Consider the following 14,544-nt stretch of genomic DNA (forward strand, 5'->3'; position numbering starts at 1 on the left):
CTACAAATGTATCGGTGAAGAAGCAAAAAGTCGAAAGTGTATTAATGAGAAAAGTCGATACCAAATGTATACTAATGTCTAATGATGATTTTCCTTATTTTTTTTTTTTATCCTACAATACATAACTAAATATCCATGGTCGACATATACATAGTCGACATACACATCACAATCTAAATAAATCTCAATCATGGAGCATACGACAAGTGTCTTTGGATAAAATTTTATGAACCTCATCCATTCACACATTCCAACGGTCATCATCCTTTACACTTTCTAGAAGCTAACTGTACTCTTTCTCTCTCATCCAAAAACAAAAAACAAAAAACAAAAAACAAAAAACAGAAAAAGAAAAAGAAAATATTAAAGTAAATAAAGACTTCAAAACTTCTTATGTAAACCCTATTTTTTGCAATTTTTCATTTTTCAACCGGAAAATTTGAGACTTTTACCTGTTCATTCCTAAATCTGACTTCTACCCTTTTCTTTTCTTCCACGCAATTCGAAACCCTTTTCGCGAATTTCGCAAATAATCCCAATTACTTCATCCAATTTATAGGGTTTTTTTCTTCTGGGTTTTTCTATGGCTGATGTTATTAGCAAGTCAAGCGTTTTTTCTCCAGCAATTTCTCATCATAATCATCATAGTAATGTTAAAATTTTTCCTGTTCAATGTTCAGTTACCACGAAAAATCAGGGCAAATTAGCTGGATTTTCATCTTTGAGGAGTAGTTTTGGTGGTGTAAGAACTGCGGTCGATCAAAATCGCAGTTTTTGTTCCCAAAAATCGAGGAATTCTCTATCAATTCATGCTAAGGTTTGTGAAATTATTTCTGGGTTTTCTTTGTTTTTATCTATTTATTTATACCCATGTTTACTTTTTCTTATCGAATTTGTTATACCATGTTTAGTTTTTTTTCTCTGTATTTGAATCCTATTGATTTGATCATATTATTGCTTAATTTATGCTTCAAATAGTATAGGTAAATCTATGTTTGTTGAAATGTTGGTAGTTTTGTGAATCTAATTTTGGTGTTCTTGATTATTGCCTGGTGTGAGGAGCTGGTATTAATTTCAACTAATAATGTTTGTTATAACAGGTTACAAGGTCAAGTTTGGATCCAACCTTTTGAAAGAGTTTGTTTTGGTATCTGATTACCTTGATTAAAATTGTGTTCATTTGTTTAATGAGATAGTGTTTTGAAATGCTTAACATCAGTCAATATAGTTAACAAATCCTGCCAATAATAAGTGGAGGTATATAACAAGTTGTATAATTCTGCCATCAAGCTTGGTCTTGGGGAGGTTGATTACTTGATTTGTATGTTTTTGGCTGTTAGGCGGCGTTTAAAGGTCAGAGTTGCATAGACCATTAGGCAAGGGTGTCTGGGAGGTGTAGTTGTATGTTTTAGATCATCAGGCAGGGGGTATTGGGAAGGTGGATATTTATGAATTTCGACAATAGGTGGGGTTTAGGACTTTAGGGTGGTCGAGTTTTATGAATTTCGTCATTAGGTGGGGTTTAGGGAGGTCTAATTTTGTGAATTGTGTGCCATTAGGCCTCAAGTTTCGATTTAGTTTTATGACAATGATGTGATGACTTAAGGGTTTTATAAATTGTTGAAAACGCAACTTCTAACTTTGCAGGAGAGATTTAAACGAGTGATGAACTGTGAATACATTATATGGAATTGGTGTTTCTTAGGTTCTTTAGAAAGAATTTCCTTTGTTCTTTGTGTAATTTGTTAAGTGTAGCTTGCTATCACATGCTTAGATATCTCAATGCTTACTTGGAAAGGTTGAACCCCTGTTTTCAGTTAACAACTTCACAGTTATAGTGGTATTTATTCGTTTGTTGTAACAAATGCAGCTGGGTCTTACCTTTAACAATGCACCAAAGTGGTGGGAGAAAGGACTTCAACCAAATATGAGAGAGGTTACTTCTGCAGAAGACCTAGTCGATTCTTTATTAAAGGCCGGAGATAAGTTGGTTATCGTCGATTTTTTCTCTCCTGGTTGTGGAGGTTGCAGGGCTCTTCATCCTAAGGTACCTCTTTAAATAGATCTTATGGAGTTTTCTGCTCCTATTTGCCTCTTTTGGGTTTCATGTATTGTACGAGTACTGTATAATTTTAGGGTGGAGATCTAGTTATGCTGTTACGGAGTATATTTTAGCTGAGTGATATTTTTCATATATAACTAATTATTTGTGTTGGATTTTTGCAGCTATGTCAGCTGGCAGAGATGAACCCTGATATTCAATTTCTTCAGGTGAACTACGAGGAGCATAAATCAATGTGTTATAGCCTTAATGTCCATGTTCTTCCTTTCTTTCGGTTCTACAGAGGATCTGAAGGTCGCCTGTGCAGCTTCAGTTGTACAAATGCCACGGTTAGTTTATGATCCTCACACTTCTCTTCTTGATGGGTTTAGGGGTTGTTTGACAAGCAATGCACTCCATTTAAATCATTGCAAAGCTACACAATTGATTAGACAAAAATTTTGAAACTGGTAATTTGAAACCTGATTATTAAATTATTCAATTTATTTTACGTTCTATGTTAACCACAGATTAAGAAATTCAAGGATGCTTTAGCTAAGCATGGAACCGATAGGTGCAGCATTGGACCAACAAAGGGGCTTGAGGAGAAAGAGCTCCTTGCTCTTGCTGCCAACAAAGACCTTTCATTCACCTACACACCTAAACCCGCGGAATTGGAAACTGTACCTGATCTCCAAGAAATTTCGGCCAATGTTGACACGCATGCTGCAGCCAAAGAATCTCTCTCTTCCTCCAACAAGAATCCTCTTAGCTCACCTTCAACCCTAAAATCTTCTCAAGAGAGTGAAGAAAAATCTTTAGCCACTGCCAGGAGATGATTTTAAGTGTCTTCCTGGCAATATATGGCTTGTACAGTACTTCTATACGCTTGTAAGTGTGTATTTTAATCACTTGTAAAGGAAATATCAAATGTGGCAGCTATTGGATTCGTTTTATAAGTCCAAGCTAGCCATTTCTGTGGGATTGTAATATTATTCAGTCTGCCTGATGCAGCCTGTAGGGTGTGTTTTTAGTTCCCTATAGAAAGAAATCTGCGAGAATGTCGAATAGAAAGCATACAAATGTGTGCTTGTGTAGATTGTACCTTGGATGTGTATTTACAAAAAATATTGTCTTGTAATGTATCTGGTAATGTATTCTGATATAAGTTTCTGTATATCCTTCCTCAGTCGATCATAGTTTCATACTTATCAATATCTTGAATTTTATGATATATACCTAGTTTTTTGACAGGTACCTAGTTGGACTATGTAATTTCAAGTTTTCAAATCTCATAAAATTCTTAAAGTTGAAATAAATATTATATCCTTCAAACAAATACACCATACACCAGGAGACGAGAAAACCCATGTTCTTTATTCAGCTACTATGATACGAAGTATAATACTTCCAACATAGCCTTGTGGCACACTTTGAGGTCGAAGTTATATAATGTTGACGACTAAATTAATCAAAATAATTTTACACATGATACCTAATCCTTCTCTAATCTTAGTGTTATAATTATTTTGAAAACAAGGTCATCTACCTTCACTAATCACCTCATAAAACGTACGAAGTATTAAATACACTTTCTATAACATTCCGTAGTACACTAGTACTCGTTTTCTAAATTACTCATTGGTTCAAAATAAATCTAATTCTCTTGGGCATATATTTCTTGGAGGAATTATAGTAGGGTGTTGTTGTTTAAAATTGAACCATGAAGGAAAGTAATATTATTATAGAGAATTTTAAGCAGGATTGGTTGATTGAAAACGAAAAACAAAAGGATAGTGGATGATAATTTTCACCCAAATTAAAAATTTAAGAAATACTTTTTTTTTTTTTTTTTGAAACAATTTAAGAAATACTTTAGTACGAGGTTTCCATCCAATCAGAGACCAAGGGAATATTAATTTATAAGTGCTTAACAAAATCATGTATTGATTGCTATTGCTATTGCTAATGTTTAAAATTAAAATTATGTTTAATACTCTATATGTTTGTTTCCGCTTGCAAAACATGAAAGTAAATGAATCAATAATAGGGTCAATCACAGCAACAACATACTGAAGTGCTTCGTAATTCCGTATTACTCGAGAAATTCTCGGCAGCTTATGCAAAGATGGGCTACTGGGAAAGGTCAGCAAGCTGCATTTTCGAAAGGAGGTAAGCCCCACTCAGCAGGATTGAAATCCATTAGTGATTTCAGAACTTGATCAGCAACAGAGTGATAGGAGCTGTCCAACCTTGGATCAGGAACCATGATCACAGATCTACATGCCAGTCAAAAGGTTGTATTAAACATGTGAAGTTATACAAGATTATATATTTACGTGTATCGAATAAAAATATCTTGGAACCGGATGATATGTCCAAATAACAAGAATTCAAGTAAAACAAGAACGATTTAATATATCACATTCGGTTCACAGGTTCTTAATTTTCCCTCCGACAGTGCCAATAAAACTAAGAATTACAAAAATGACAAGGTTTCATGCCATTTCAGGTCATATGAACAGGATACTAAAGATTATACAGTGCATGAAATTCATTATGATTAATTCGTAACACAAGCACCTGTCATCACTCTAGGAATTAGCATGGAGAAACAACGCAGACTGATTAATTTTTTAATTATGCATCTCAATTTACTATAACACATTTAATGATCTCTAGCTACTTTGAACATATTAGGCATATGATTTAGAGGTAGAAATACTTACATTCCAGCATTTTTAGCAGCTTGAACTCCTGATGGTGCATCTTCAAATACAAGGCACTTTTTTGGATCGATAGGCCCACCCTGCTCATAAGTCATAACATGGTATCTTTTAATATGGTGCAAAGTTTTAGAATAAAAAATTTAAACTTCTGGCTTCAGAGGCCATATTGTGATTTGTTGTCTAATTTTCAATTTAGAAAATGGACATGTTAGTACTGAAGAGGTTCAAACATAAATTTACCTCAAATCTTTTGGCAGCTGCCAAAAATACATCAGGAGATGGCTTTCCTTGTTTAACTTCTGGATCATCTCCATTAACAATATGATGCATTAAAGCAAATAGTTCTCTATGTCTTTGAGTTTTCAGCTCATAATGCCGTTTGTGGGAGCTACAATTACAGCATTGTTCAAAACATCAACAATCAGGAATTACTATAATCATCATAAGATTTGCATAATTCAATGTATAAAACTACTCCTGGGTAACTAAGCTTGTAAAGAGAAAGTGTCTTGACACAGATATCCCAAATTTTTTCTAGGATTTCTTCTACTTTTGATGGATCACTTATGTTGACTCGAGTATAACACAGGTACTACAGCCTACAGGAATATATATGACAAAATAGGTGAAAGAACCGAGTAACATAAGAGCTACATGCACCAGGTTCATTATTTAGTTGACAACCAGAATAAAAAAATAAATAAATAAAAAAAACACCCAATACAAATCCCACAATTGGCAGGGTCTAGAGTGTCAAAATGTATGCAGCCTCACCTCAACTGGTTAAGAAGCAAGTATGGGCAAATTAACATGCTCCTCTGTCTCAACTGAACCCCATCAGTTAAATTAGAAACAGCCTCTAAATGTCCTTATCGTTGAAACCACACAAATCAGATCCTCCCCAAACACTAAAAAAGACAGGTACCTCATGCATTAGGTTGGCATCGTGATCTAAATATCTAAAAGAGGACTGAAAAAAGCATTACAATATACTCTCACTCTTTAAATTGAGGCGCTCTATAAGAACAATTAAAAAAATTGGCTGAAGTTTGCTTTAGACGCGCCTAACCTGCGCCTAACCACAAATGCCTCGCCTAGACCAAGTTAAGCACTAACCCCCAAGTGCCTTGCGCTTTTCAAACACTGAAACCATGAAGATCTAACTTAAATGCTTGCCCCCATAGCTGTCATGACACTTGGCATTCAAAGTCCATTAGAAGTTCTGGACAAGTCTAAGTATTCAAATGCTGGATTTATTCAATCACAAGGACAAATAGATCATACAATTTAAAATCTTAAATTCTTCCTCCTTCCTCTCTTTCTAAAACATAGAGCGTGCAGCTAATTATACAATATCAACAAGATACAGCATGAGCCCTGTCATGGATAAGGTCTTGGCAAGTCCAAATGTAAGTAGCATTATCCCTACCAGTTATGACATAAAGAGAAGCCATTTCCAAAAGACCCAAAACAAACATTTTCTAAAATGAATTTGTCATTACTGTGATAGTAGTAGTAGAGCAACACATAAAAAGTGGTAGCAATAGCAGCAATGGTCATAGTTGTGATAAGAAGTGGTAGCAATAGCAGCAATGGTCATAGTTATGATATAGGCATAGAAGGAAGTTGCAAAACTTGTAGTTATAGACAGACATGCAGCTCAAATTTAAAATACACTATCCTACGTAATAAATGTTTTTCCCAAAAACATATTTATTATCTCACTAGTAGACAAATAAGCAAGAATAGTTTCCACCACTAAGCGCAAAACAATAGGGTGGAGAGAAGTTTACCCAGTAGCTACGCAGATTGGCACTTGTTGTGCATGCAAATGTTTGATCAATCTTTCAGCCCCTGTATCAGAAAAATGACAGCAATAGGTAAGGTTGTGAAGATGATAAGAGAAACAAGAGAAGTAAGAGATGAAACAGAAATAGGAGAGAGAATCAGGACAGTATGATTCAATTCAAGGTGTTGTTAAGTTCACCAAAGAAAGAAATTAGTTTTAGTATTTGATTCAGGTGGAAGGAAAAATAATTTTTTTTTTTTCAAGGGATGTAGAGTATAAAAAATGGGAAATGGGCAAAGCTCCAATAATCTCAGCATCCAAGAAGAAAATGCAAATTCAAAAGTTAACGGTAAAGGGAAATTCATTTACCTTCGAGTAAAATACTTAAGATATCAGATATGTAATATTTACTTAGTAAAGCAAATTAGCAATATCAATCAATCAATCAAAGCCTTAATCCCATATGTGGGGTCGGCTACATGAACCAAATTTGCAATTAATATTTATATATAATTTACTTGGTTAATACTCTTCTGCCTAGTGTCTAATTAATCCAGAGGTGAGATGAGTCCCTTGGCATTCTAAGGGGCTTGGCGGGAGTTTCTAGCTGTATAAATTGAATTTTACAGTGCAAAGGGCATAGAAAATTTTAAAAGAGGACACAAGAGAATGGTCAGTGTAGGAAAGACAAAACCCAAGCAAGTAAAAGCTCGTATAGGAAGTATATATGAAGCATACCTGGCATTAGCTCGCTCGATGGAAACATGCTCTGTAACATTGACTCCCTTTCTACAAGGAAGTCCTCAGCTGAAAGAGAGTCGCTTATTCCAGTCGATTCAACAAAGACCCTAGCAGCTTCTATTGCTTTCATCCCCATCATTTTTGCCTTTAGAGACCAATCAAACGTCTTATTGTACCTAGCTAGTATTTGTTCTTGAACTTCTGTATAGAATTTCTCAGTATCTACAACAATAAGACGTCGAAGCAAATTAAGTTATCATCCCTAGCATCATATTAAACTTTTTGAGTACAGCAATAGCATGACATCAAGCTCAAGAACAACAAATTTTCAAAATAAAAATGATGGTTACCAGCACTAACACAATGACCCAATAAATTAAGAACTTCCCTCAATACAACATTGCTCTAAAAATAATGAAAACAGCAAACCAACGCAAATACACAATTCACAAACAACGGATACACTCCAAACAATCATCCAGTAATCTGATATGCTTCCGATCAATGTGCATTACCATTCTTCCCCAATAAAAAACTGATCAAAGGGGGCAATAACCCTTGAATCATAACATCAAATAACTTGCAAACAAACAAATCAAGCACTAATTCTATTAAAATTCAAGGAACCCTGAAATGTCCACTGCTTCCATTCTAAAATCATACATCACCCATAACATAACAACGAAAATATGTTACTCGGACACTTCAATTTACCTCAAGTAGACAAGTACCCGTACTCACAAAATAGTCAAGTTAGACACTTAGACACGTACCCAAGTCCGAGAAAGGTAATATACTCCATCATTGTTTCTAATTCATATACCCCCAGAAAAATTCTTACTCAAACAATGCAATCAACTCAAATAAACAATTAAATTATCAACCCAAATCACAAAATACAATAAAATTCAAAACCAATTAAAATGCAGTGTTAATTATCACCTAATAAAAGACCATCCATATCGAATATGACATGGGTGATTGTCGGGTTCGAGAGAGCAGAAGCGGCGGTGTCCACGGCGGAGTTGGCCATTGCTGGGGTTGCGCAACTGCTTTGTCGGAGTGATTGATTGCACAACAAACTCGAAAATGGGGAGAAAAGAGGAGCTTTTTGTGGGTAAACTTGAATCGGATTCCTAAGTTCTCGTGTTCTTTTAGGGAGGGAATTAGATGCAAAGTTATAGTGGTGGGAAAAAGGATCAACTTTTGTAAATCTTATTATTGTTATGCTTTGGTGGTACAAGTACATTACATGAATTTGAGCCATTGAGTTGTACATTTAGTAATTTTGACTTGGATATTTTATGTAAGTTGAAAATGGTAGCATTGTCAAAATGGTTTAATAGTTCGGTTTTGATTCGGTTTGAAAATGGTTTAAGTGACCTATGGGTATGTTTCGATTTGGTTCAAACTATTAGCAGTTCGGTTTAAATTCGGTTCATTTTTATGCGGTTTTAATTCGGTCCGGTTCGTAAACGGTTTAGTGCAAACGAGTTGTGGTTTATAAACAGTTTTTAACCTAACACGGTTTCGGGTTAGAAACGGTTTGGGTTAACAACAGTTTAGTACTTTTTGGTTCAGCTCTATTTCATTTTGGTTTATAAACTGGTTTGTTAGTTAACGAGTTCGGTTCTTATATAGTTTAACATTATCCGGGTTGATTACCGTTCAGGTCGGATTTCGGTTTCAAATAATCAGTTCGGTTTTCATTTGGGTCAGTTGATTTCGGACAGTTAAACGGTTTCGGTTTGAAATTTGACAATGTTATTTACAAGATTACAATAAGAGTCTCGTAACTAATAAGATACATAGTAGATGAATATATCATAAAAATATTCGTGGTAGTCAAAGATTTCATTTTAAATTAAATCTCATATTGGAAGTCTTGAAAATTGTCAATGAGTATATGCAAAACTTATAAAATTATTAATTTGAAATCGTAAAATTATTTTTGATATTGAGATGAGATATGTAACACGTGTATGTAATGTCATCGAACCTAACCTAGTTTTCTCTCCTTATCAAAATAACAATACAAATACTCCTCCTGTGACGGGGTTCGATCCTCACCCCTAATCCTCCTGTGATAGGAGGGACACCCGTAAAATAAAAATTGAGCCTTTAGAGAAGTTAAATTACCCTCTCAAATCATAATAATAAGTCAAAAGTCAATACGGAGTACTGAACTGTGTGAGGGGTTTTACTAAGAACACTCAAAACCCTAATTCCCAATTCCTGCTATCGCATTTCAAAATCCATTGAAATTTCTGCAGAAATTACAAAATTGAATCGAAATAACTTTGCATAATGTCGCTCAGAGGAGTTTGGCAGCTTCAGAAACTCATCGTTAGCTACTGCGATTGGGGAGGCAGCAGCAGGGGTATCAGGTTTTATTTTCTCTAATTTTCTTTTCACTTTTTCCCAATTTTTTTCTTTTCGTTTATGTTTATCAATATATGTAGAAATCATGATTCTTCTTTCAATATTGTATTTGCGCCCTTTAGCTAATTCTGATTGATTTGTGTTATTGTTGATGCATTTGCTCAAATTTGGTGTTGTTTGATCTTTTTCCCAGTTTATTTTGTTTGCCATATTTTGATATGATAATTGCGTAATTTGCTTCAATAGTCGCAAAGTTGAGTTCTTTATCGTTTTTTGTTGGGTTGAAATTTTATGGTAATCGATAAGAAGTTTGAACTTTTTGTGAAATCGAAAAGGAAGCATATTGTTAATCTAGCTTACTAAAGATGTGGGGACTTTTCTCTATATATTATTCGGATTGAAGAGCTGTGTTACGAGGAGTCGAGGAATCGGATTAAGAATATGGTGGGGTGTAGATTTGAGGATTGTGCAAGGCTTATTCCATGGAGTTTATTTGGCAATGCCTGTATATCATGCTGTATACATATGTCCTAGGATTCAATTTGAGGTGCTATGTCACCGGGACTCGGTTAAAGAATTTGGCGAGGGTGTGTATTTGAGGATTGTGCATGGCTCTTTATGTAGAGGATCATTAGAAGTGCGTAAGTACTGTATTGTTAACAAATGTCCTATAGTTCAACATGGGTACTTTGATATGAAGTGGGCTGGGTAGATCATATTTTGCCTGTGTGGTCATTGTCCATTATGATCCCAAAATAAAAGAATCATATATTTTCAGTTGTAGTGTAGGAATGCCTTGGTGTTGCAATGGCAGTCCATGTGATATTAGTTTTCTTTGGCTAGATGTCAACTTATTTAGGTTATTGTTTTGTGATGAATTCTAGCTAGTTTTCTTGAATAGTTCAACTTCGGTACAGAAATGAATTGTGGATAAATGAGTGATGTTTGAAGCAATGTTCATCAGTGGATTTTGGAAAACAATTTGGTCGAGCAAAAGTGCTCCTCTGCAACATTGAGATCCCTTCAGATTGATTTGTCCTAGTGGTGGAATGATTTGCACTAGTGCTTATTTTCCAGTTGGCAACTATATTGATTTCCTAAGAATTATTCATTTGGAGACATCATTGTGAGTTAATGGTTACATGTTGGACAAAAGTGATTTCTGGAATAGGTTTACAAATATGTTGCCTTGGTATTGAATTTATGGGTTTTTCTCTACTCTAGTTAGATTGTATTACGCTATGTAATATGTATAGCGCCTCACTTGTTCCCTCTTGATGGCTTATTGCAACCTCATTTTGATACTATATTCAAGTTAAACTTTGATGATGTTAGAATCCGAGGGAAAAAGTTTGCAAAACAAGTAGTGAGGAAGTATAAAATGGTAAATCTACTGTTAAAAAAATAATGTCTAATGGTGCAATACTTAATATTTCCACCCGTACACCTGCATTGAGCTGCTTGGCATGTGAACGTTGGACACCAACAGCAGCTGACATGCATCTGGACAAAAACATATTAGACTTCATTTAAATGTAGTTATTTGCACGTTTGTGGGACACTTGATATGTTTAATCATGCTGACTCTCTTTTTTTGGGCATATGAATGTGTGGACCTTTTGCTTGTGTCTCAATTTCCCAATTCTTTTACTGAAAAAATTATATTGGTAAGTGGTTGCCTCCCTAGCTCTGGCAGTCATGCATATATATATGTTGGTAAGTGGTTGCAGCTGGGACTTTGAAATGAAAACAGCAAGCTACAAGACTTGATTTAATTGTATGATAGCAAAAGAAATGCATTTTCTACTCGAACTTATCATCTCTCTCCTCACACCCAACATTGTTGCTGGAAATATAATCACTTTTAGTATGTATCACTTTAGAGGAGTGCATTCAGAAAAATAATCTTATCAAAGGTTATAAGGCTCTGGATAATAAATATTGAAACAAGTGTGGGATACTTCTGTTTTTTTTTTTTTTAAGACTCTATGTGCCGCCTAAAATAATTCACTTGGAAGCTTATTAAAAGATGTTTTTGTTGTATGGCAGGGCATTCATGGAAACAAATTTGCCATCTATTAAGGAGAGCAATCCACGGATAGAGGTTGTTACGGAACTCATTCGTGGACAGCATCCACATCTGAAGGCTTTCTATCGTGAGTGCCTTCCCTCCATAATTATTCACCTCTTCAGCATTAAGATGAACTAGGGTTTAAGAATGATACATATTTCTGTTGTCAGTCTTCAGTTATTCACATTCCATCCTATGAATTATGTAAGAGTTGCTAATTATGCTTTGATTATCATGCTACTGTATTTCTTGGTTTTCTCATTTACCTTTTGTAAAGAGGAGAAACTCATTACCCCCATGAAAGTACTGAGTAGTGTGTGGATGATAGAATTTCTAGCAGCAGCTTTAATGCTAGTTGAGGCATTTCAAGCTCGAACTCACTGGAACTGTGCGGAGTTTTTTTTTTTTTTTTTTTTTTTTTTTTTTTTTTTTTTTTTTTTTTTTTTTTTACCACTCTGAGCACACTCCACCCTTCCTGAAAAGCTTAAAGTACTAAGTGATGCAATTGATGGAGGGATCTGTAGAATGGAAATAAATATAGAGGAGCAGAGAAGGGAGGTGGGGGGGGGGGGGGGGATACAGAGATTTAAATGGGATTATAAAGGATTTGGATCTACTTGCTTCCTTCCCATCATCTCACTCCCAGTTCTAGATCATCTGCTAAAGTATGTACAAATGTACATGCATTTAAATGCATGAATTTGTTTTCAATTTTTGGGTAAAATGTTTTTCAAGGCGCATATGCCCCCTCCCCCCTTTTCGCCATTGTGGCAATGTTTGCAGCTTTTGAGCTCTATTCATTCTGTCTTATTTTTATAGGAAACAAGAATGAACGAGTTGTTTGTGTGAAGAATATGACTCCTGAAGATGTGCTGCTACATGCAAATAGGTTGAGGAATGCCTTGGGAAGGAAGGTGATAAAGTTGAAGACAAGACATGTCACAAAGCACCCTAGTGTACAAGGCACCTGGACAACTGCTCTGAAATTATGAAGCAACAAAAAACCTTTGTGGTTAATGATCCTGCTGGCAATAAGATGGCAATCATATGAACCTTATAGTGTCTTTTTACGCCCGTGTTAGTTTCTTTTTGAAGATAGCTCAAAATTTGGTTAATGATGCTGGACCTTAGCTGTTTGCAAACTAGGATTGAGAATTCATCCTTGGGTTTTTTTATGACCACATTGCTCTAGCCTCTCACCTCCTTTTGTAACCTTGGTTTTTTAATGACCACACTGTATTGCTTCGCAGGTAGCATATGGCATATGCAAGTACTCATCTTGCTACCTTGGTTTATCATGATCACATTGTATCGCATACCCTGCTCCATTGGTTTGCTTACAAAAGTCAGATGAACAAAATAACGATTGTGTAGGCTAAACCTTATTTCCTAGACGAGTTTAACATTCAAGTGTTTATTTGAATACTAGCTTTCATTGGCTGTCATAAACTAATTGCATTCTCTTTCTTTCTGCCCTGCACTTTATCTCACTATATATATACAACCTTTGTGCTGAGCTCCAGTATGCAACATGATGAACTTAAAGGGGATATGTACCTATCCTATCTTGCAAAATTTGGCAGTCACATACACAGATACGCATTGCAGTTGTAGTCGTCCACAAAAGTATAACTTTGACACCCTGAAAATGCTTTCAAGTGGCGCCAGCCAAGGCATCAATTTGCTATATGTTACAACTTCCGAGTGTACTAAAATTGTACCGAGTTAGAAATCTAATGATTTCAGCGAGGTGTTTTCAAAGATGGGCAAGGGAGGCACACTGAGCCACTGTGGTGCAAAAAGGGACACTGGAACATACCAGAAGGCACACAGTGAGACCCATGACTAGGCTCTAGGATCCTAATAGTCTTGAGTTATATACAATGTACAGTACTCAAATATGAAATTCTTGAGCCAAAGGGAGTTGGAGTATTGGATGGAACTGTGGAATTGGCGCCACCACTAGCTGTGGAATTGGCGCCACCACTAGCTGAAGCTATAGCCTTACATAACGGATCAAACGGCCATAAATGCATTCGGCAATGCCTCAGCAGCAGCAACCACAACCACAACCATGATCACCCAAACACAATACAATCATGCAGAAAATAAAATAATTAATTAACCAAGGAAACAAAACAGGAACAAAATTCGTAATCTTTAGTGCAACAAGGACTCGAGTGGAAGATCTTTCAAAAAGAGACTCGAGTGGAAGAGGATTGTTACTCAAAATCACAGGTTTCTTTTCTTTTGGTAAAACAAAATCATATGGGGTAGTTATACGCTTACATTTGGCTATATGCTTATTTGACAATGCTATTAAGCCTCACATTCATGGTAAAATTTCTCCAAGAACAAAATGATCATGTAGTACAATAGCAGAGATCTAAGTGAGATATTTCGCCTAATCTTAAAAATACATTTGTATGACAAAAGAGCCAGAAACTATGCTGCTACTGGTAATATATAATCCAGAGCCTGCATTTTGGCTCCATCCGGAACTTGGATGTCTCTTGATGCAAAATCTCGGGAAGATGCGCTGTCCGCTGCTTTCATTTCCTGCTTTAGTCATACATTAACTCAGCGCTCGAATAAGGTTCAAGGATTACTGCCAGATGCGCCCTCAGCTGCTTTCTTTTCTCGCTGTTTTTCCCGTTTTTTCTTGTTTTTCAATGCATTTTTGCTCATTTCCCTGCATGATCATGATGATTACATTAGTTGAAATTGCCAGCTTGCCAAAGAGGGAAAAAGAAACAGTAAAAGAATCAATCTACTGTGCAAAAGATACTAT

At 35.6% G+C, this 14,544-nt stretch overlaps 4 protein-coding genes across 5 annotated transcripts in view; 2 read left to right on the forward strand and 2 right to left on the reverse strand.

Moving 5' to 3' along the window:
- Positions 1–303: 303 nt before the first annotated feature.
- On the forward strand, positions 304–3,218 carry LOC145631868 (thioredoxin-like 1-1, chloroplastic). Its single transcript, XM_081684082.1, has 4 exons — positions 304–817; positions 1,871–2,047; positions 2,227–2,391; positions 2,572–3,218. Exons 1-4 carry the CDS (start codon positions 584–586, stop codon positions 2,878–2,880), a joined length of 885 nt encoding a protein of 294 aa, XP_081540208.1. The 5' UTR covers positions 304–583; the 3' UTR covers positions 2,881–3,218.
- A 723-nt stretch (positions 3,219–3,941) lies between these two features.
- On the reverse strand, positions 3,942–8,542 carry LOC145630422 ((DL)-glycerol-3-phosphatase 2-like). The gene is made up of 6 exons (XM_081682680.1): positions 8,243–8,542; positions 7,298–7,522; positions 6,564–6,624; positions 5,011–5,158; positions 4,771–4,850; positions 3,942–4,320 (listed from the first exon to the last, which is right to left on the reverse strand). The coding sequence occupies exons 1-6, from the start codon at positions 8,331–8,333 to the stop codon at positions 4,188–4,190; spliced, it is 738 nt and encodes a 245-aa protein (XP_081538806.1). The 5' UTR covers positions 8,334–8,542; the 3' UTR covers positions 3,942–4,187.
- Positions 8,543–9,473: 931 nt separating this feature from the next.
- On the forward strand, positions 9,474–12,944 carry LOC145630423 (large ribosomal subunit protein mL43-like). Its single transcript, XM_081682681.1, has 3 exons — positions 9,474–9,687; positions 11,732–11,838; positions 12,573–12,944. The coding sequence occupies exons 1-3, from the start codon at positions 9,608–9,610 to the stop codon at positions 12,743–12,745; spliced, it is 360 nt and encodes a 119-aa protein (XP_081538807.1). The 5' UTR covers positions 9,474–9,607; the 3' UTR covers positions 12,746–12,944.
- Positions 12,945–14,051: 1,107 nt separating this feature from the next.
- LOC145631877 (eukaryotic translation initiation factor 2A-like) overlaps positions 14,052–14,544 on the reverse strand; it is a 156,547-nt gene continuing 156,054 nt past the window's right edge. For both annotated transcript variants that reach the window (XM_081684097.1, XM_081684096.1), the window contains exon 14: positions 14,052–14,445. In XM_081684097.1, the coding sequence (XP_081540223.1) occupies positions 14,352–14,445 (94 nt within the window). In that variant the 3' untranslated portion in view covers positions 14,052–14,351. The remainder of the gene's footprint in view (positions 14,446–14,544) is intronic.

Source organism: Chenopodium album, chromosome 5, assembly GCF_948465745.1.
Source record: "Chenopodium album chromosome 5, dcCheAlbu1.1, whole genome shotgun sequence".
Lineage (NCBI taxonomy): Eukaryota > Viridiplantae > Streptophyta > Magnoliopsida > Caryophyllales > Amaranthaceae > Chenopodium > Chenopodium album.